The sequence below is a fragment of the Dama dama genome, chromosome 9 (assembly GCF_033118175.1).
Source record: "Dama dama isolate Ldn47 chromosome 9, ASM3311817v1, whole genome shotgun sequence".
Lineage (NCBI taxonomy): Eukaryota > Metazoa > Chordata > Mammalia > Artiodactyla > Cervidae > Dama > Dama dama.
This window is the reverse complement of record NC_083689.1, coordinates 52111548-52133189: the sequence shown is the minus strand read 5'-3', so window position 1 is coordinate 52133189 and position 21642 is coordinate 52111548. Positions and strand designations below refer to the sequence as shown.

Sequence of the window (21642 nt, the reverse complement as noted above, 5' to 3'; positions counted from 1 at the left end):
GGGCGGGCGAAACCCGGAAACGGTTTTCTTCGGCTTGACCTCTCTGCTAAAATGTGGGACGGGTTACCAACTGTCGGATTTTGGAGCTGAGTCAACTGGAACTTCGGTTTATCAGTTTTTCTTGAATCCTAGGCATTTATTTTCTAAGAAGCCTGAAGGAAATCGTAAGGCTTCAGCCACCATTCTCTGTTCTTTCGCACATTCCTTCCCAGGAACTCACAAGAACACCTGATTTTGGGCGCTAGTTCATCCTAGGGTAGGGAGAGGGGACTACATTTCCCAGGACGCACCGCGAATAAACGCTGGAACTCTATTTCCCAGAGTTCCTTGGGCTTCAATTCTGCCAGAAATCTTCCTTCGGGGGTTGGAGACATCGGGGCCAAGATGGCGACGGGAACGGGCAGTAAGTATTCGCCTTGCTCTTGCGTGGAAGGTGTTTGTAGAACCAAGGCCAGGCAACAGATTTGTCACACTCTCAGGGAGTAGAAGCAATGATTTACCTGAGAACCCACAGCCGTCAGAGACTTGGGCTCGAGCGGCGCTGTTAAGGCCAGTGGTTGGGGGTTGAGGCCCCAGAAGCGTGAAGTCTTACATTTTTAGTAAGGCCGCGGACTTTTTTTGTTTGTAAATTTTTACTTTATTTATTGGCTGCGCTGGGTCTTCGTCTCTTCCCGTGGACTATTCTCTAGTTGCCGCGAGGAGTGCTCCTGTCTAGTTGTGGTGTGCAAGGCGGCGGAGCTTTAAGAGAAGCAGCCCAAGAGAATTCTTGTATGTTTGTCAGCTCTGCGGGGTGAGAGGGGGGAAAAGGTGCCTTAGAGGCTCCGGCGTGCGGACAGAGATACTGTGAGCCATGTGGAATGGCCGGGGTCCCAAGGAGTCATTTTTTGACGAACCTTTTTGAGGCCTGTACTCACAGAGAAGTGGGGCATGTTAATCGTGAGCTTTTTCTGCCACTAGGGAAAAAACGCATTTCGTGTATCTCAGCCATTTTCCCCCGTTTCAGGGACTGAGAAGATCTTTGAGGCCTAACAGCTTGAGGGGAATGGGTGTAACAGAGAAGTAAACAAGTTTATGCTAAGAAGGAGGCGGGGCAGTGGGGGTGGGGGTGGGGGTTGGCCGCTCGGAATCCTGGGAAATAAGGCCTGGGGTCCACTTTGGAATAAAGCATTCTTTTTTTTTTTTTTGGCCAGGGCGGGGCGGGGAGGTTGGTGGTAGGCAGGATCATGGAACCCACGTCCCTTCTAGTGAAAAGACAGACTTAACCACTGGACCACCAGGGAAGTTCCTGGAATAAAGCGTTCTTAAAACTGGGTTTTTTGGAAGAACTGCCCTAAATTAACTTGACTTTTTTTTTTTTTAAATGGTAGAGTAGCCAGGGCATTTAAAGAAAAATGTTTTCCTAGATAATCAAGTGCAGTTCTCATGCAATGAATAGGCACCATCCTAGTGGTGGTGTTTACTAGAGAGGTGAAAATCAAGATTTGGTGATAGTGGCTCACTTTGTCCTTACAGGTTAGGACATTTTTGTATTAGACTTTTAATCCTCCCTTTGGGGCTTAGAGTTAGTGTCTCAGTGGTTGTCTCTAAATCTTCTTTCCTTTCAGAACATAAGCTGTTGAGTACTGGCCCTACAGAGCCATGGTCCATCCGAGAGAAGCTGTGTTTAGCCTCTTCTGTCATGAGGAGTGGAGATCAAAATTGGTAAGGTATCTAGGATGTCTGCGTCCTTGGGTATTAGAAACCGTTGGTTTTTTTTTTTTTCTTCATGTAAATACCGGTGGATTCTAGTAGTTAACCTTTAAGCAGTATTTGTTTAGCAGCCTTCTTGAGATGCAGTTCACATATCATAAAATTATATTCACAGAATTCCCAGTATATTCACAGAATTTAATTTATTAAAATTATTAAAACTTATTAATATAATTTATTAAATTCACAGAATTTAATGTATATCTGTAATAGGACAAACACTAGAGTCTAATTTTACATTTTAAATACAATTGAAAGAAACATCTTACCCCTTAAGCAATCACTCTACAAATCTCTTTACCTATCTAACATTTCTGCCTCCCTCACCAAACACTCATCTACTTTCTGTCTCTCTATAGCTTATTCTGATCATGTCATATAGATGGAATCATATACTTTGTGGTACTCTGGGGCTGGCTTTCACTTAGCATAATGCTTCCAAGGTTCATGCTGACGTATGTATCCGTACTTTATTCTTTGTTTTGATGAAATTGTAGTTCCTTGTATGGGTTTACCACATTTTGTTCATTTGTTGATGAACATTTGGGTGGTTTTTACTTTTCTGAATATTATAATTAATGCTGCTGTGGACATTTGTGTACAAGATTTTGTGCAGGCATGTTTTCATTTCTCTTGAAATAGTGGAATTGCTGGATCATAGTTCAGTTCTCCTCCTGCCTTCAATCTTTCCCAGCATTAGGTCTTTTTCAAACGAGTCACCTCTTCACATCAGGTGGCCAAAATATTGGAGTTTCAGTTTCAGCATCAGTCCTTCCAATGAATATTCAGGACTGATTTCCTTTAGGATGGACTGGTTGGATCTCCTTGCAGTCCAAGGGACTCTCAATGGATCATATTATAATTCTTATATTTACCTTTTTGAGTAACTGTTTTCAAACTAAAAAGTGGCCTCACCGTTTTACATTCCTACCAGCAATAAGTAGGGACCCAGTTTTTCTGCATTCTTGGCAAACATTTAGTCTTTTTGATTATAGCTATACTTGGGAGTGTGAAATGGTATCGTATTGTGGTTTTAATTTGTCTTTCTCTGATGACCATTGTTGGTGAGCATCTTTTCATGTTCTTTTTAGTCATTTGTGTGTCTTTTTTTGTAGAAATGTCTGCTCAGATCTCTTGGATTATTTTTATATTGAGTTTCAAGAATTCTTTATATATTCTGGTCACAAATCCCTTGTTAGACAAATTGTTTGTAAACATTTCACCTGTTTTGTGTATTGTCTTTCTTTGGTTGACATCTCTCAATATTGTCTATAGCACAGACGTTTTTAGTTTTGATACGTTTATTTTTTTCTTCTGTTGCTTGTGCTTTTGGTGTCATAGCTAAGAAACTGTTTACATCTATATTTTATTCAAAGAGCTTTTAACTCTCCACATTTAGGTCTTTGATCAATTTTGAGCCGATTTTTGTGTAGATTGTAAGGCAGGATACCCTTTTGCGTGTAGGTACGCAGCTATCCCAGAATTCAGTATTTGTTGAAAAGATCATTCTTTCCCTGTAGAATTTGTCTTGGCATTGAATATTTCTTTTAAGTACAAGGAAGTAGGACTGTGTGTGTTTTCCAATCTTTTTGTCTACCAGGACATACTCTCATTTTTAACATTTGTTCTCCACCCTCCTCCCCTTTTTTTCTCTCAGTATCTAAAGATACCTTTTAATTTTCTTAAGTGTTCAAATTGCTTAATAAACATTTGCATTTGTAGGGTTTATCTCTACTATAACCATTCAAATGAGTTTACGAAAGCACCAGTATTGATCACATGTAACACTTCTACAATTCTATGTATTTCTCAAATAACTTTTCAAAGAGGAATACTCTAGGTAGCAGCTATTCTTGAGCTGATAAACCCCGACAAAACAAAGCATGGTAATTTGACGAATCTCAGATTGAACTTAAATATAACTCAAATATAAACTGAACTCATTTTTATACAAAAATCAGGTAAACTGGATTGAAACAGAATCCAATATGTATATTTTATTACATTTTTCTTTAAAAAGTTTAAGAACACTAAGTAAAAGTTTGAAATTTTAAATTGTATTTATGTTTTGAGGAGGTTCTTAAGACATAAAGTTCAAAATTCAAAATGGTACTTGTCTGTATCTTATCTCCCAGGATTAGCAGTTCCTTGTGTGTTTCTCTGCCATTAAATTTTATACTTGAACAAATAAATATTTTCTTTTTCCCTCTCCTTTTTAAAAAAATACTTTATTTATTTTTGGCTGCGCTGGGTCTTAGTTGCTGTGCCCGGGCTTTCTCTAGTTGCTGCGAGCAGAGGCTACTCTTCCTTGCAGTGTGCGTTGTGGTGACTTCTCTTGTTGCAGTCTGGGCTCTGAAGGCAGGGCCTTCTTTGCCCCATGACATGTGGAATCTTTGCAGAGTGGGAATTGAACCTGTGTCCTTTGAATTTGCAGACAGATTCTTAACTATTGGACCACCTTTTCTCTCCTCTTTAAACACAAGTGGCCCTGGAGTAGGAAATGGCTACCCTCTCCAGTATTCTTGCCTGGAAAATTACATGGATGGAGGAGCCTAATGAGCTACAGTCCATGGGGTCTCAAGGAGTTGGACACAACTGAGCACTCATGCACCCATGCAATGTATAACATGTAATTTTTACTGCTATGTAAAGCAAATAAAATAAAGATCTTTCTCAAAATAAATACAATTGGTTATTCACTATGCACATTTTACTTTACTTTGGCACTGCTGCCTTTTTTTTCCCTTCTACTTAGTATTATACCTTATAGATCATTGTACATCCTTATATGAATATCTAGCTCTTTTTGAAACAGCTGCATGATACTGTATTATGGATATACCATTATTTAACGAGAACTCTGTTGATGGACATATGCTAATAGAAATATAGCATTGTATAGTTATGTGTGGATTTGTATCTTAGACAAACTGAAAGTAGAATTATTGATTCAAAGAACATGTAAGTTAAAAAAAATTTGTTAAGCATTTCAATTGCCCTACTCAGAGATTTGTTTCAGTTTATACTCCCATTGGTGATATGTCATACCTGTTTTTCTATGCCTTGGCTCATAGAATGTGTTGTTAGGTATTTTTGATCATTGACAGTATAAGATCAAAACTTTGAAATAGTTCTCGTATCTTTCACTTGCATCTGTCCTATGATGAGTGAAGTTAAATATCTTCTGTTAAAAAGGCCACCTGTATTTCCTTTTCTGTAAACTGTCTTCCACTTTTTCTATTTGACTATTAGTCTTTCTCTTTAATTTTACTGGTGGGGTGGGGAGGGTGAAGGTGGCTCCTTGTATATTAGGGAGATTAGTCATTTATCCACATCTTGGGGTACATTTTTTAAAAACTGGTGTGCTATTTGGCTTTATTTGATGTAGTATTTTTACATTAAGGGTCTTAAAATATAGTTTATTTATTAAAAATTTTCTCTTATAGCTCCTGGATTTTGTGACTGAATTAGAAAGTTCTTCCCTAGTCCAAGGTTATAAAATACTTTTCCTTTTTTTTCTCCCAGTACTTTTGTGTACGTTTAAAAAAATATTTAAATCTTGATTTGGAGGCTTTTCTTGATTTAAAGAAAGTTTGTTATGGATCAAACTTTATTTTTTGCTGATAGCTGTCTACATAACAATGTTAAAGTGAATTTTTTTATAAAAGAACTCTGTGAAACCATCATCCCAACACAGAGTTTAAAAGTTTTCTTTTTAAAGTTGTGAGATACTTCAACCTCATAGAGAAGTAGGCAGAATAATAAAAACTGCCCATGTATCTGGTACTTGGATTTAACAAATCCTAATGTTTTGTCATGTTTCCTTCAGATCTTTTTAAAGAAATAGACACCGTTGAAGCCCCTTCACATTCTTGCTTCAAGCCATTTCAGTCTGTTTTCATTTTCGCCTTTTCCTTTTTCTTTATATCTCTTAGCTTTTCATTTTTTTTTTTTCTCTTAGCTTTTTAAAAGATCATATAAGTGCATCGTAGCAGAAAATTGTCTTTTTTTCAGTAAATATTGTTATAAATATGTTCTGTATCACCACATATATTTCATAGTTATTTTATGGGTTTAATATTTTCTTGAGGGAAAGTTCCATAAGTTAAATGTGCTGTTACAGGACTTAGGAAAAACCTAACTGTTCATCAATCTGATCAGCACGCTTGTGGTTATTGGGGGGGGGATGTCCATGCCTTCTTCCTGGTGCTGCTTTTGTGAAATTATTTTCTTATATTACGTTCTTAAGAACTGAATTAGTAGATCAAAAGATAACTTTTGGGAGTCTGGAATATTGCTTCTCAAAAGACAGGTATTTTCTAAAAGAACCAAAGAAGAAATTTCCCAAATGAACAGAAATGATAACTTAGTGTAGGTCCTAATACCTTCACTTCACTCAGGAAATACATCATGTAGGGAAACTGTTTATCAGGGATGCTTTCCCTCCAAAATGACTTTTCAGTAGCTGTGTCCTTTGCCATAGTCATGTATTCCAGAATGTTTCCCAGCAGCAGTATTTTCCCCCAGATTTTGTACTCTAAACCTCGAACCGTGGATGTATACCTTCTCTCTCTCTTTCTTTTTTTTTTTTTTTTCAATTTAGTGTGTGATGCTTTTCTCATTTTGTAGGGTATCAGTTAGCAGAGCAATCAAGCCCTTTGCAGAACCTGGCCGCCCTCCAGACTGGTTCTCTCAAAAAGTAAGTTCCCAAGTACATGTTCTTTTAGAGCACTTTTTGAGATGTAAAGTGGGTTCCCTTCCATGTCCTGCCCGCCCCCGCCCCCACCCTTCCACCACCCCCATTTTCTTATCTTTAAGTATCTTGCTCATTTGGGCTTCCCTGGTTGCTCTGCGGTAAAGAATCCTCCTGCCAATGTAGGAGATATGGGTTGGACCCCCGGTCGGGAAGACCCCTGGAGAAGGAAATGGCAACCCTCTCCAGTATTCTTGCCTGGGAAATCCCATGGACAGAGGAGCCTGGACGGGCTACAGTTCATCAGGTCGCAAAAGAGTTTGACACAACCTGGTAACTAAATGACAGCAACATCTTGCTATTTATTTGTTCTTACGTTTGTTTCTTTTTTTAATTTTATTGAAGTATAGTTTGATTTACAATGTGTTAATTTCTCCCCTCCGTACCCTCCCCCTGATAACCACAAGTCTGTTCTCTGTATCTGGAAATCTGTTTCTGTTTCTGTTTCATACATATGTTCGTTTGTATTGTAGTTTAGAGTCTACATATAAATGATATCATATGGTATTTGTCTTTCTCTTTCTGACTTATTTTGCTTAGTATGATCTCTGATTCTGTCCTTGTTGCTGCAAATGGCATTATTTCATTCTTTTTTATGACTGAGTAATATTCCATTATGTGCATATACACACACACACACACACACACGTACGTCATTTTCTTTAGCCATGCATCTGTCAATGAACATTTAGGTTGTCTTCACGTCTTGACTGCTGTAAATAGTGCTACTATGAACATAGAGGTGCATATATATTTTCAAATTATAGTTTCGTCCAGATACATGCCCCAGAGTGGAATTACTGGATCACATGATAGTTCTATTTTTTATATTTTGTGGAACTTCTGTACTGTTTTCTATATTTACATTTCCAACAGTAGTGTTAAAGGGTTCTCTTTTCTCCATACCCTCTCCAACATTTATTATTTGTAAACTTTTTGTGATGATCTTTTTGACCACCGTGACCAGGTCCTGCCCTTTTAAATCACAAGGCTTTTGAACCATGAAGAGTAGTTGAGAATACTTTTCCTTTTACTCAGTATTTGCCAATCCATCCATGTATGCTCACACTATTACAAATTGTCCTTTTCAGTGTAGCATAAGAGTGAAAAAATGAAAAGCCCAGTCTTGTACATTAGATAGATCTGGGTTTAATATGATTTTACTTAAAACTTTGAACCATGATCCTTAGTTTTCTGATTTGTAGAATAGAGGTAAAAGTTGATTCAAGCTTGTTTAAAAGATTTTGTTGAGATAATACCTAGAAAACATTTAGCACAGTGCCATGTATATGGTAACTACTCAGTAGATATTAGATATAAATATTGGCTGTTAGCTTGTCTCTCCCCCAGATACACAAATTCCATGCCAGAATTTATATTATGTATTATACAAATACATATTTGTAGTATGGTATTGATTATTTTGAACTGATTTGATTGCAAAGTAATTTGTTCTCCTGGAAGCTACTCATACCTTAAACATAGCTCTCCTGTCTAAACCTTAGTGTAATATGTTGAAATTTTTAAAAGTCGTCCATTTTTAGGCTTGGTCATCATGTTTTCACTTTTTTTCACAGCATTGTGCTTCCCAGTACTCAGAGCTTCTAGAGACCACTGAGACTCCAAAGTGAGTACAGAGCCAGGCATTTGAACCAGATCTCTTTGGTGAAGAATATTTACTGTAGAAGTCTGCTTTTTTTTTTTAAAAAAAAAGTTATTTATATTATGGTATGGTAAAATTGTAAAAATACTATAGTAAAAATCTTTGGTTAGGTGGTGGAGAAGCCTCAAAGAAAGCAGGTGAGACTAGAAATAATGTTCTTATTTAAGTCTGTGTGTGTTTGTTTTTTTTTAAATTTTCCATAGACGGAAACGGGGTGAAAAGGGAGAAGTGGTAGAAACTGTTGAAGATGTCATTGTTCGGAAACTGACTGCTGAGCGAGTTGAGGAACTAAAGAAAGTGATAAAAGAAACCCAGGAAAAATATAGGTACTTATCAGAGATAATGCAAAATGGTTGGGAGAGACAAGTGGGGCTAACTTACTCTAGTCAGAAATTTTTAAATAGATTAAAAAACCTAGTCTACCCCCCTCTCATCCTACAGACGACTGAAAAGAGATGCAGAGCTAATTCAAGCTGGGCACATGGACAGCAGGCTGGATGAACTTTGCAATGACATTGCGATGTGGGTTATATTATTTTTCCATCTATACTCCTTCTTCTCTTTTTGCCCTTTTTACTCCTTAAGTAATCTGGCTTATTTCCTACATCTGCCACCCTTTTAGACTTGAGAGATTTTTGGAAAGGGACAGCTACAGAGTGGCCTGGAAGCTGGGAGGGGGTGGTGAGTCTTAGAAGGTAATGTGATAGAACATTTCACTGTGAGAACATAACTTAGTTCTAACTTAAAAGTGGCTCTAGTTTGCCGGGGTAAAGAACTGGTAGTTAGGTAGTATTTTGCTGATAAAGTTTGTAGGTTTTTTTGGGGTTTTTTTTTTTTTTTAGGCTTTTCCTCTAAAAAGAGCTAGCCTGGCAAAAAAAAATTTCCTTGTGAGGGCACTATGACCTGTGGAGGAGCTAGAGTCAGCTAGGACCTAACCCTTAATTTTCTCTTTAGGAAAAAGAAATTGGAGGAAGAGGAGGCTGAAGTAAAGAGGAAGGCTACAGATGCGGCATATCAGGGTAAGGTGAACCTAATGATTAGCAGTTGACTGTACATTACTTCATGTTGATGGCAGTCGAAAAATACTTGTTAACACAGAATCCACTAATTCCAATTTACTTGCACACTTTCCTCTGTCATCTTCTCTTTCATCAGAATAAAAGTGTCCCTTTGTGTCCAGGAAGAAGCTCTTAGAAAGTGAGCTCTATTCAGATCTCACTAGACCTTGTGTTCTTTTAAGTACAAAAACCTGATAATAACCTACTGAACATAAACAAGGTTTTAGAAGTCAGATTCTGTAAGAGGATTGAGAATAGCTCAGTCACTGGATAAGGGGAGGAACTTAAGCATTTATAACTCTAGGAATACATGCTCTGAACCAATAAGGTCTTTCCTTGTTTAAAGCAGAATCTCAAGTTGTTGTAGAGGATACTGAGGGATGTTTAAACTACTTTCCTACTGTAGGAAACTTTGGGGTATACGAATTTGCTCATAGGAAAAATTAGGCCAAAAACTTGCAAAGAAAGCTTTCTAATCCATATTCTTAACACTGCTTTAGTAATACAACATCTCTATTTGTCTTTTGTTGTATAATAGCAGAGTAGAGTCTAGTTTTATTTTTTTAATCTTGAGACAGAAATCATTCTTTTTTATGTTCTAGCCCGTCAAGCAGTAAAAACACCCCCTCGGAGGTTACCTACTGTGATGGTCCGCTCTCCTATAGATTCTGCCTCCCCTGGAGGTGATTATCCACTTGCGGACTTGACTGCAACCACTATGGAAGAGGCCACCTCTGGGGTGAGTACATTTCCATCCACAGGAATTGATCAGCAAGGGGCAATAAGCCAGCTGAGAGCTGAGTAATGAGGAAACCACTTTTGGCTTAGAGACAAGTTCCCCTCTTGGTCTGAATGCTGAAGACTCATCATGTTCTGTGCTTTAGGATAAGAATGGACCTAAAAACACTGAGCCTTTTGAAGCATTTTTAGAAATAGGTAAAAGACTAAGTTAAGGAATTACTTGTAAGTGTACTGGTCTTATGAAATTCTTGCTGAAATATAGGATGACTTATTTGTAAATACAATATTGGTAGTGGGTAAGGAGTTTATAAAAAGGCAAGTTGGGTGGAAACATTGAGTCACTTTGGGTTTGAGTGGGTGGAAGAGAAAAATTTGGGGGGGAGAAAGGTGTGATTAAGAGCAAGAGGGGTTGAGGGTTTCTAGGCAGTTCCACTCAGGACTAATAAAGTAATAGTTCGATACACTAACCCATCCAGATTAGTAGGGAACCTTCCTGAGTTTGAGAAGTCAGATAAAGGTTCTCTGTTGTCTCTTAGGTAACCCCTGGGACTTTGCCGAGTACCCCAGTCACCTCGTTTCCTGGAATTCCTGACACCCTTCCTCCAGGCTCTGCACCCTTAGAAGCCCCCATGACCCCAGTAACAGATGATTCACCCCAGAAAAAGATGCTTGGACAGAAAGCAACTCCACCCCCTTCCCCTCTGCTGTCAGAGCTCTTGAAGAAGGGCAGCCTCCTGCCTACTAGCCCCAGACTGGTATGGAGACTTCTGTGGGTGTTTGAGAGCTGTGGTGATTTAGTAACTTGGAAGGGAGTGCCCGGGACCTAAAATATAACCTAAAATATACATGGAAAAAAAGTTCAAAAGAGGAAGAGATCTCCTAGTTAAATGTTAATTTAAAAACAAAACAAGTAGTTGATAGTATCCTTGGGTCCTGAGGTATCTGAAACCATAATTATTTTGGTTCTCTTCTCCAGAGAACTCTTATCCATAAGATTTGAAAATCAGAGTTTCCCCTGGGTCTGCAATTATTTTCTTTGGATATTAACTTTTAGTTTCATGAAGTTTGGCCAACTGCTGGAGCTTTTTTTGGGAAGTGGTAGTAAAGGAAAGCTTGAGTGTAGCCTTCACCTCTGTTCTTCCCTGGTAGGTCAATGAGAGTGAAATGGCTGTGGCTTCTGGCCACCTGAACAGTACAGGTGTCCTCCTGGAGGTAGGCGGGGTCCTTCCCATGATACATGGTGGGGAGATGCAGCAAACACCCAGCACTGTTGCAGCCTCCCCTGCTGCCTCAGGTAAGTCACTACTTTTCCGTTATCTACTTTGTTTTAGCAATGTTGAACATGGCATTGATTGCCCTTGGTTTCTAGCCTTTGTTATGCAGCTGTGAATCCTAGATTTAAAGCCCAACCTTGGAGCTGCATTACCTCTTAAGCCACTTGGAGCTCAAAATTATAAATCCATTTCATCTTCAAAATATGGAATATCTTAGATGAACATGGTATAGGTTGTATTAGGAATAGTGAACTTAATGGTCAAGGTGCAAGATCACAGAAGGGTGATACCTGAGACTATAGTATAGGGAAACAAGATTTGGAACTAAAATGCTAGACTTAATGAGTTTCAGGCCTGCTATGCCCTGAGTTTGTGACTTTGGATAGATAACTTTAACTCTTGAGTCTCAATTTTCTCTTTTGTAAGTTGCAATATACATACTTCTCAAGGATGTAGTAATAATTAAATGAGGCAGAAAATGTAAAGCAAAAAAGAGTTTTATAAAATGCCAAACATTAGATTTTGGTGTTTGAGTGATGTTACATTTGAGTGGTTTATAGCATGCTTAACTTCAGTGGAAGTGACAGATTTACTCATACTGTTTTTGTTTGTTTTTAAATTGCTCCTCATTTTTCATATGAGTTGTGAATTCTAGTGCTTTGAGTAATTCCAAACTTGGCAGAAGATCTTAAGTAAGATTTGGAAAAGTAAGGATATAGATAATGAACTTATTTAACAGAGGAGTTGCTTTCATCCTTTGAGACTAAAAATTTTCTTGGTTGAGTCTTAAAGTGGCTATTATTTGCTTTTTGTTCATGTGCTTTCTTCTTACCTCGTTTGTGTGCCTCTTTGTCTGTTAGGTACTCCCACTCTTTCCCGGCTTTTAGAAGCTGGTCCTACACAGTTCACCACACCTCTTGCTTCCTTCACTACTGTTGCCAGTGAACCTCCAGTTAAACTTGTGGCACCCCCTGTAGAATCTGTATCCCAGGCTACCATTGTCATGATGCCTGCGCTGCCAGCACCATCCTCTGCTCCGGCTGTCTCCACTCCTGAGAGTGTAGCTCCAGGTGCGTCCTTGACCCACGCCCTGAGCAGCAGCTAGATCCAAAATTTCATTCTGAGCTTCATTTAGAGAAAGGTGACCAAGAGCATTAGCTTCTGTTCTCTGTAGATATGTACTATCTTTATCCTTACAAAAACAAGGATATGAGAAGAAGTGGGTGGCATTTATTTATTGGTGAAAAGGACTAAGTGTACACATACAAGTGGGCTTGAGAATGTGTTCTCACCTTTCTAGATAAAACTGAGGAGAAGAAAACATAGGCAGATGTAAGATAACTTCTACTGAGCTTAAGTGTATGGGTACTTGACATCTGTCTAAACTTTGCTGTGATCTCCAGTTGAACAGTTGGTAACAAGCTTCTGAGATGGTTTTCCTTTCCTGTTATTCAGTGAGTCAGCCTGACACCTGTGTTCCCATGGAGGCTGTGGGGGATCCACATACTGTGACTGTTTCCATGGATAGCAGTGAAATCTCCATGATCATCAATTCTATCAAAGAAGAGTGTTTCCGATCAGGGGTAGCAGAGGCCCCTGGAGGATCAAAGGCTCCCAGCATTGATGGGAAGGAAGATTTAGATCTGGCTGAGAAGATGGATATTGCGGTGTCTTACACAGGTGAAGAGCTGGATTTTGAGACTGTTGGGGACATCATTGCCATCATTGAGGACAAGGTAACTATTCAGCAAAGCCCCAAGGAATGTCTCATGGGTTCTACATAGACGTCTCTCTAAGCTTCTTGCAGTAAGAATTACATAAACAGCTCTCCTGCTTCTTCCCATCTCCATCTCTGTAGTCCCAAAGCCCTTTGATGCTGACATACTAGTCATCTGCCCAACCTACTGGTTTGCACCAGACAGGTACCTGTACATTGGTTGCTTCTTCTACCTGGAGGAGATGGAGAGAGAAGCTCAGATTCAGGCCATCTCATTGGGTGCTAATGAATTGAGGGACTTGGGCTTCTTTTTCTGACTTCAACAGTGTATGTATTATGGGACAGGTAGATGATCATCCCGAAGTGCTGGATGTGGCAGCAGTGGAAGCAGCACTGTCATTCTGTGAAGAGAATGATGATCCCCAGTCACTGCCTGGCCCCTGGGAGCACTCTATCCAGCAGGAACGGGATAAGCCAGTACCTCTCCCTGCACCAGAGATGACAGTCAAGCAAGAGAGGCTGGACTTTGAAGACACAGAAAGCAAAGGAATCCATGAACTGGTGGACATCAGGGAGCCCAGTGTTGAGATCAAAATGGAACCTGCAGAACCAGAGCAAGGCATTTCAGGGGCTGAAATCGTATCTGGAGTTGTTCCAACCACAAATATGGAGCCACCAGAACTCAGGAGTCAGGACTTAGACGAGGAACCCAGAAGTATAGCAACGGGAGAAATTACTGAAGCAGATGTTTCCAGTAGGAAAGGTGATGAGATTCCACTTACAGCAGTGAAGACAGAGGTATTTAAGACCAGGGGCTTGGCAGGGGGTTGGGAGAGGGTAGAGGGTTATACTTTATGTAAGAAGTGACAGTTTGGGCCTTTGGTTTTCCTGTGGTATTCCTGAGTTTTGACATGTTGGTGTCCAAAGCCCATAGGTATGATCAGTGCTGTATATATTTACTTAACCCTGTTCCTTTTAAGGTGACCATTAGAATCATATTTCATGGATAAGACTTAGAATTTCTTGTATAGTTTTATTATCATTGAAGAATAAAGTAGAAGCTATAGCGATTTACCAGGACTTAAGGTACTTGTTCTTTTTTGGTCTTCAGGCATCCCCTGAAAGCATGTTGTCTCCATCACATGTTGTCTCAAATCCCATTGAAGATCCGTTAGAGGCAGAGACTCAGCACAAGTTTGAAATGTCAGGTAAATAAATAATAAAGCCAGGAAATATGTACTCTGTAACTAACTTTAAATCATTTGCTTTGGCTTCTGAGGGATTGTGGGTTGTGGGCAAGTAGAGGAGATAGAGTAGGTCAGCATGGAAAGGAGAGCTGCAGGGGATTATTGTCCATAGGAAGGGGAGGGCTAAGGTGGAAAAATCTTCAGGTAGTCTTTCTCTCCTCTGCAGACTCATTGAAAGAAGAATCAGGGACTATTTTTGGAAGCCAGATAAAGGTATTTCAGACTTTTCTTTATTCCTCTTGCTGTGTGACTAGATTTCCCTATAGCACTACCTTTTTAATGAATTTCAGTAAATTCACGTCTTTATTCTCTGAGATGAGACTGGTTAAGGAGTTGCATGGGGAAAAGCTGCAGTGGACAGTTAGGCATAGTAGGAATACTGTGGCAACATGTGCTTCCTATCTGAAAGAGTTTATGGCTATCACACAGACCCTTCTTTGCATATAATGCACAGAGAAGCTTTGATACATTCAGAAGATTTGAAGTGAGTAGTGATAACAGAGCCAGGGAGAGCATATAGGAAATCAGATTATTAATTATTACTATGTAGAGAAAGTCATCCAAAGTTTTCTTTTTAGAATTACTAAAGCAGTAGTAACAAACAGACTTAAAGTAATGCGATGTGAGCTTGCTCCATCAGATAAGACACAAAATAAAAACTATTTTTGATAATTTGTACCCAGGGTCAGAGTTCCTCTCAAGAGCAAGGGGAAAGAAGGAACGCCTCTTAGCTTAGTCTTAAGTAAGTAGCTTTTTTTTTTCCTTCCTTTTAAAAAGATCCTGGGTCTTATTCTTTGTCCAGGTTCTAAATTACTTGATCAATCAGTATCTGTAAGTAGATGGTAGTATAAGTGATAGAGGGCTCAGTCAGGAAATAGTGTGAGGCCATTTTCTAGAACTGATCTAACCCAAAAGACAGATCATGTTTAATGTGCTTTGCTAGATAGTTTTGTTCTCCTTTCAATTTGTTGACTGGAACACACTATGTCTAAGGATGCCCCAGGTGAGGATGAGGAGGAAGATGGAGTCAGTGAAGCGGCGAGCCTAGAGGAGCCTAAGGAAGAAGATCAAGGAGAAGGCTATTTGTCAGAAATGGATAACGAACCCCCTGTGAGTGAGAGTGACGATGGCTTTAGCATTCACAATGCTACACTGCAGTCCCACACACTGGCAGACTCCATCCCCAGCAGCCCTGCTTCTTCACAGTTGTGAGTATTAGTGATTTTTTCTTTGAGGTCAAGGCAGTGAAGGTGAGAAGTAGGAGAGGATCTTTTTAGTCTTACTTTTTCATTTTCACTTTCTTGGCCTGAACAAACATTTGATAAATAGTTAGAACTTTTTTTTTGGACTTATACCAAGTGGGATTCTCCTATTTTATTTCAGCTCTGTCTGTAGTGAGGATCAGGAAGCTATTCAGGCACAGAAAATCTGGAAGAAAGCCATCATGCTTGTATGGAGAGCTGCAGCTAATCATAGGTGAGTGGGCTTTACCAGTTAATAGGAACATTTTCTCCTGCTCTTCCTCATTGTTGGTAACTAGAAAAGTCTAAATAGGCTTATATATGACTGGTAGCATTGGCTCTTAAAACCTTTAGCCCTTTAGATCAAATTCCATTACTTGTGCTTCTTGGAGGAAAAGTCAGTAATTGGCACCAACTTCTTTTTGGACAGGTATGCCAATGTCTTCCTGCAGCCTGTTACAGATGACATAGCACCTGGCTACCACAGCATTGTACAGAGGTAAGCCATGACCCATTCAGCCTGCTAACTGGGCCTGAATTGTAAGCTTTCCAGTCTTAGGGGACTTTTCTATAGACAGGAAATTTAAAGCAAATTTTATTTGATGTAAGGATGACGGAATACTAAACTAATTATTTCATTGACTAGATCATTGAGTCTAAAAAGAATTAACCCCCTTTATTACCTTTCTCAATACTTATTGGACTGACTTTTTGTTTTTATGTTAAGTACTTGTTTGGGGGTTAAGTACTTATTTTAGGGCTTTATATTTGAGTCTTGGCAGCTGGGACTGAAAGTATATATTAGGAAGTGTATGTGGTAATAATATATTCAAAGATCCTGTTGAGTCCTCTTTCCCTCTCTGCTCCCATTTTTCCCCTGCTCTGTTTTTTAGGCCTATGGATTTGTCAACTATTAAGAAAAACATTGAAAACGGACTGATCCGCAGCACAGCTGAATTTCAGCGTGATATTATGCTGATGTTCCAGAATGCTGTGATGTATAATAGCTCAGACCACGATGTCTATCATATGGCAGTAGAAATGCAGCGAGATGTTTTGGAGCAGATCCAGGTACTTTGAGTATCCTGAGTGTTTTAAATTATTCAAGAGAAGGATTTGTGTTGATATTAGGAAGGGGTGCTGGGATTTGTACTTGGAATAGCCATCAGGAACACAGTACAATTTTCTTCTCGCTGCATTTATGTTGGTTTTCTCATGTTGGTTTGCTAAACGAGTTGTGAGGAAATATTCTACCTTTCTTGGGCATACATCAATAAAATTTTTATAAAACGGTGAATGTATATTTTTAAGTGACATAAAGTTTGTACATGGTAGACAGCCCTTTTCATTGCAGGGAACCTACTTCTATCATGTAGTTGCATTACCAGGCACCCTTTGGGTATTGAACTTAGAGGGATGTTGTCTGTCTCTACAGAGAGATAGTGATTAGTACCTAGTGATTACTTAAGTTGCTTCAGTTCATCTAGTTTAATTGAAGTATAGTTAATTTACACTGTTGTGTTAGTCTCAAGTGGACAGCAGATTGATTCAGTTTTATATATATATATATATATTAGTTTGGTGCAAAAGTAATTGCAGTTTTGCATTATTGAACTTTGCCATTTGATATTGGAATACATTCTTAAATTTGTTAAATAAATGTGATTTGTTATACATCATTTTAATGCACGTTTCTTTTTGTTTTTTGCTAATGACACTACTTGCCGTGTGTTTTATATTTATTTTAGACTATGGAAATGATGTTAGACAAAAAGCAAATTCAAGCGATTTTCTTACTCGAGTTCAAAATAGGTCATAAGACGCAGAGACAATATACAACCTCAACAACACATTTGCCCCAAGAATTGCTAACAAACATACAGTGCAGTGGTGGTTCAAGAAGTTTTGCAAAGGAGATGAGAGCCTTGAAGATGAGCTTAGTGGCTGGCCATTGAAAGTTGATAATGATCAATTGAGAGCCATCATTGAAGCTGATTCTCTTACAACTATATGAGAAGTTGCCAAAGAACTCAACATCGACCATTCTATGGTTGTTCAGAATTTGAAGCAAATTAGAAAGGTGAAAAAGCTTGATAAGTGGGTGCCTCCTGAGCTGACTGCAAATCAAAAAAGTCGTTTTGAAGTGTTGTCTTCTCTTACTCTACGCAACAACAGGCCATTTCTTGATCAGATTGTGGCATGCAACGAAAAATGGATTTTATCCAACAGCAGGCGACAACCAGCTCAGTGGCTGGACTAAGAAGAAGCTCCAAAGCACCTCTCAAAGCTGAACTTGCACCAAAATCCGGTCATGGTCACTGTTTAGTGGTCTGCTACCGGTCTAATCCACTACAGCTTTCTGAATCCCTGTGAAACCATTACATCTGAGAAGTATGCTCAGCACATCGATGAGATGCACCAAAAATTGTAACTCCTGCAACCGGCATTGGTCAATAGAAAGGGCCCAGTTCTTATCCATGACAATGCCCAACTGCAAATCACACAACCACCACTTCAGAAGTTGAACGAATTGGGTTATGAAGTTTTGCCTCATCTGCCGTGTTCTCCTGACCTCTCGCCAACTGACTACCACTTCTTCAAGCATCTCAACAACTTTTTGTAGGGAAGATGCTTCCACATTCAGTAGGAGGCAGAAAATGCTCTCCAAGAGTTTGTTGAATCCCAAAGCACGAGTTTTTACACTACAGAAATAAACTTTATTTCTCATTGGCAAAAATGTGTTGATTGTAATGGTTCCTATTTTGATCAATAAAGATATGTTTGAGCCTGGTTATAATGGTTTAAAATTCATGGTCTGAAACCACAATTACGTTTGCACCAACCTAATATATATGTTCTTTTTCAAATTCTTTTCCATTATAGGTTATTGTAAGATAACTGAGTATAGTTCCGTGTTTTATACAGTTAGAGCATAGAGATTTTGATGCTGTATTCTAGCAACAACAAAAACTTAGAGCCATTTGGTATTTTCTGATTGTTTATCATACCCAAGAAGAATTAAAACCTAATGTGCTAAACTTCTAATTAGTAGATGTATTTGCATGGTGTTTGCAGAAGGGTACCATAGTCCTATTTACAAAGAGCTCAGGTGTCTTCGTTCTTCCTTGATGGATCAGGTCTCTAGGGCCAACTCTGTTTCTTCTCCCTACAGCAATTCCTGGCCACACAGTTGATTATGCAAACCTCTGAGTCTGGGATCAGTGCTAAAAGTCTTCGAGGCAGAGATTCTACCCGCAAACAGGATGCTTCAGAGAAGGTGAGGAGACCAAGGAAGAGCATGTGTGCCAGTGTTCCAGTGATAGAAGTCTGAAGCATCCAAGGAACCTTATGTTACTACTTGGTACTGCCAGGCTTCTACATTCCAGTGGTATAAAGACATCAAGATCTTAAAATGGTAGTTGTTTGCTCCCATCAGACATTGAAGAAACCTGCTGTGACTGAAAAACTCAGTCATATGGGAGAAATTGTGAGCTGAGTGAATGAATTATTATCTCCTCTGGAAGAGTGTTCACAAGTTGGGAGAAATGACTTAGCTTGTAGCATATGGGGACCATCAGTTCCTAATCCAGAGGCATAATGGCCAGATTGCTTTTGGATCTCTTTCCTCTTATTCTTGAGTTTTAAAATTTTGTCTTTGTGTGCGTGGTGCTTGTGTCTCTGTCCTAAGGTTTGGGGTGCTTGCAGCTGAGAGTTTCTGTGGAACCTGATCAGTGTTTGTTTGTCCTCTAACAGGACAGTGTCCCAATGGGCTCTCCTGCCTTCCTTCTCTCTCTCTTTGTAAGTATTGAATGGCTGCAAGGGGTGGTGTTGCCACAAAGATTTTCAGCTCTTGCTGGGGGTGGGTGGCAGAGGGAAATCCAATGTGCAGACTGTGGCAATGTCTCAAACTTCTGTTTATTCAAGTCATCAAATAAGAAACTGCCTCTTCTGCATTCCTGTCTTTCTGCATGTGTGTGTGTGTGGGTTGGGTAGGGACTGTTTCAAGACTTCACTAAACTGAAATGAGGTATTCTTGGTAAGGATCTAGGATGCACCTGCTCCTCATTTCTTGACTTCACCTTTTGACAGTTCTTTTTTTACAAATAGAAGATTGCTCAGAGCAGCAGCTGCTAACTGGCATTTAAAAAGATACTTTGCGCATGGGTTTTTTTTGTTTGTTTTCCTTTTCCTCTAATAATAAATTGCAAGAGTGATGCCCGATACATAAACATCCAGAAAAATTTAAGGTAAAGATCTCAGTAACAATGACCCCTACCTTTAGTAGTGGCTGGTGGAATTAGAGATAAGCTTAATAAAGCTAACCTAAAGACTTCTTTCTTTTCCTCTCTGATTTGAACAAACTTTTGACTGTGTTCATTATGAGGCACTAATTCATGATATAATGAAGGGATATCAGCCTAGAAAACCATCTGATTTGAAAACTCACTGGATTTTCTCCTTGAGCCTTGTTTTCCTCATCTGTGTGATGGAGATAATATAATGAGGTACCTGTCCAGCCTACCTCACAGGGATGTTGTGAGGATAAAATGAAATAATAGGTGTGAAACTGGCTTGGAAAAAAAATTAAAGTGTTATACAAATGCAAGGGTGTTATTTTTATACTTAATGTTGTCTCAGAGGCAACTTGTGTTCATGAGCTCTAAGAAGTCCTTGCATATTAGAAATGTGAAAGTGGCCTGGCCCAGCTAAAGAGTTCACTAGCTCATCTTATCTACAGGTCTCAGCCTGTACAACAGACAGAACACTGTAGTCTCCATTCTTTCTTACTGGCCTGCAACAGTGACTGTGTATCCTGAAGCAATTGACTGGTTGTTGCAAGGCTGGTTAATAGAATCTTTTATCTATTGAAGACAGCAAAGTATTGCACAAGAGGAAGGAGCTGGGCTGCAGGGAGAGAGCAGCAGATGGAAAGAAGCTTTCTGATTGTCCTGATCTCATGGAAAACAACTCAGGAGGTGCTAGGGAACTAGTGCCAGGGTCAGTCTGCAGGAAAGGCCTTTCTTATAGGGATCAACAGCTGGACAGGTATGTTAGCCAAGAATCTCACTATCCACTGCCCTTTCTGGCTCTCACACCCATCTTTTACTCTTCTTGTTCCTTTGCACATTGTTTGGGGCCTGGGTGGGATGACTCAGTCGTTCTGTGGGACCCCAGGGCAGGAGCAAGTTACTCTGTCCTGTTATTTCTTCTCACACACTACTCGAAGGTGCTTTTTAGCCCACTCTGTGGGAGGACCATTAAATGCCCCTCATTCCCTGGATTTTTCTGTTAATTCTCCCCGCTCTTTCCCCCTAAAACCATATCCCCAGCATTCTTGTTGCACCTTCTCCCTTACGTCATAGGTAACTCATTCACGCTCCCTTTCTTTATCTGCCTGTCATCTAGGATGGGGGAACCAGGGGGCGCCGCTGTGCCATTGAAGCAGATATGAAGATGAAAAAGTGAAGCCTCAGAGTATCTGCACTGAGCTGAACCTGAAACAGAAGTAAAGATAACGCTTGGGCTTGTGGCCCAGTTTCAGAAGTTGAAGTTACAGAAGAGGAGGTGCCTGGGCCACATGATATAAGCTGGGAAAGTCTCTCTCAGAGAGTTGGAGTAGCACAATTGCCTGTTTTAGGGCAAAAATCATGGGCTGTGTTAATGTCCTGATGTTTTGCTAGCAGATTGTAGCTAGTTTGTACTGTCTTGTGAAGTGTACAGACTTTAAAAACAAAAACCTGTGAAATGTGTATGTACACAATAAACTCTGAAAGATAAGAAAACTCTAGCCTTTGATGTGTTCTTAGAGTATGTGAGTGTGTGTGTGAATCTTGCAATTTGTTCTGCATGGTAACTTTAATAATTTGTGGAATGAGATTGTTAGAGCAGGAAAGTGGTCTTATAATATGAACTGTTCTACTACAGGTCAGAGAATGTAAGTAACCAAGATTGAGTTTATAATATTTAAGAGTATTGCATTATGCAGTCAGGACTGTTTTAGTCAGCTTTTCTTGAATGATTGGGAAAACTTAAGGTCTTCAGTGTTCTGTTCATGGCATTGTTTAAAGAGTAAAGCATGAATACAGATACCATTTTTATCCTCAGCATTTGTTCTATTTATGACGATCTTTGCAGGTGGTATTTCTTTTATTTAGTTTCAGCTGCACTGGGTCATTGTTGCTTTGTGTGGGTTTTCTCT

General features: G+C 39.4%; 1 protein-coding gene across 9 annotated transcripts; it reads left to right on the top strand.

Moving 5' to 3' along the window:
* Positions 1-69: 69 nt before the first annotated feature.
* On the top strand, positions 70-21229 carry BRD8 (bromodomain containing 8). 9 transcript variants are annotated; one of them, XR_009694163.1, is made up of 23 exons: positions 72-403; positions 1605-1701; positions 6379-6448; positions 8080-8129; positions 8369-8491; positions 8607-8687; positions 9120-9184; positions 9826-9962; positions 10501-10719; positions 11114-11258; positions 12099-12308; positions 12694-12974; positions 13301-13753; positions 14067-14163; positions 14369-14415; positions 15196-15410; positions 15586-15678; positions 15874-15942; positions 16337-16514; positions 18616-18720; positions 19197-19241; positions 20315-20489; positions 20850-21229. XR_009694163.1 is itself a non-coding variant. In XM_061151379.1 (22 exons), the coding sequence occupies exons 1-22, from the start codon at positions 385-387 to the stop codon at positions 20907-20909; spliced, it is 2859 nt and encodes a 952-aa protein (XP_061007362.1). In that variant the 5' UTR covers positions 74-384; the 3' UTR covers positions 20910-21229. The 9 variants fall into 9 exon arrangements, 5 of the variants coding, with proteins under 5 accessions (XP_061007363.1, XP_061007362.1, XP_061007365.1 ...); XR_009694164.1 differs by lacking the exon at positions 6379-6448 and having other exon boundaries at positions 70-403; XR_009694166.1 differs by lacking the exon at positions 10501-10719 and having other exon boundaries at positions 71-403.
* The last annotated feature ends 413 nt before the right edge of the window (positions 21230-21642 follow it).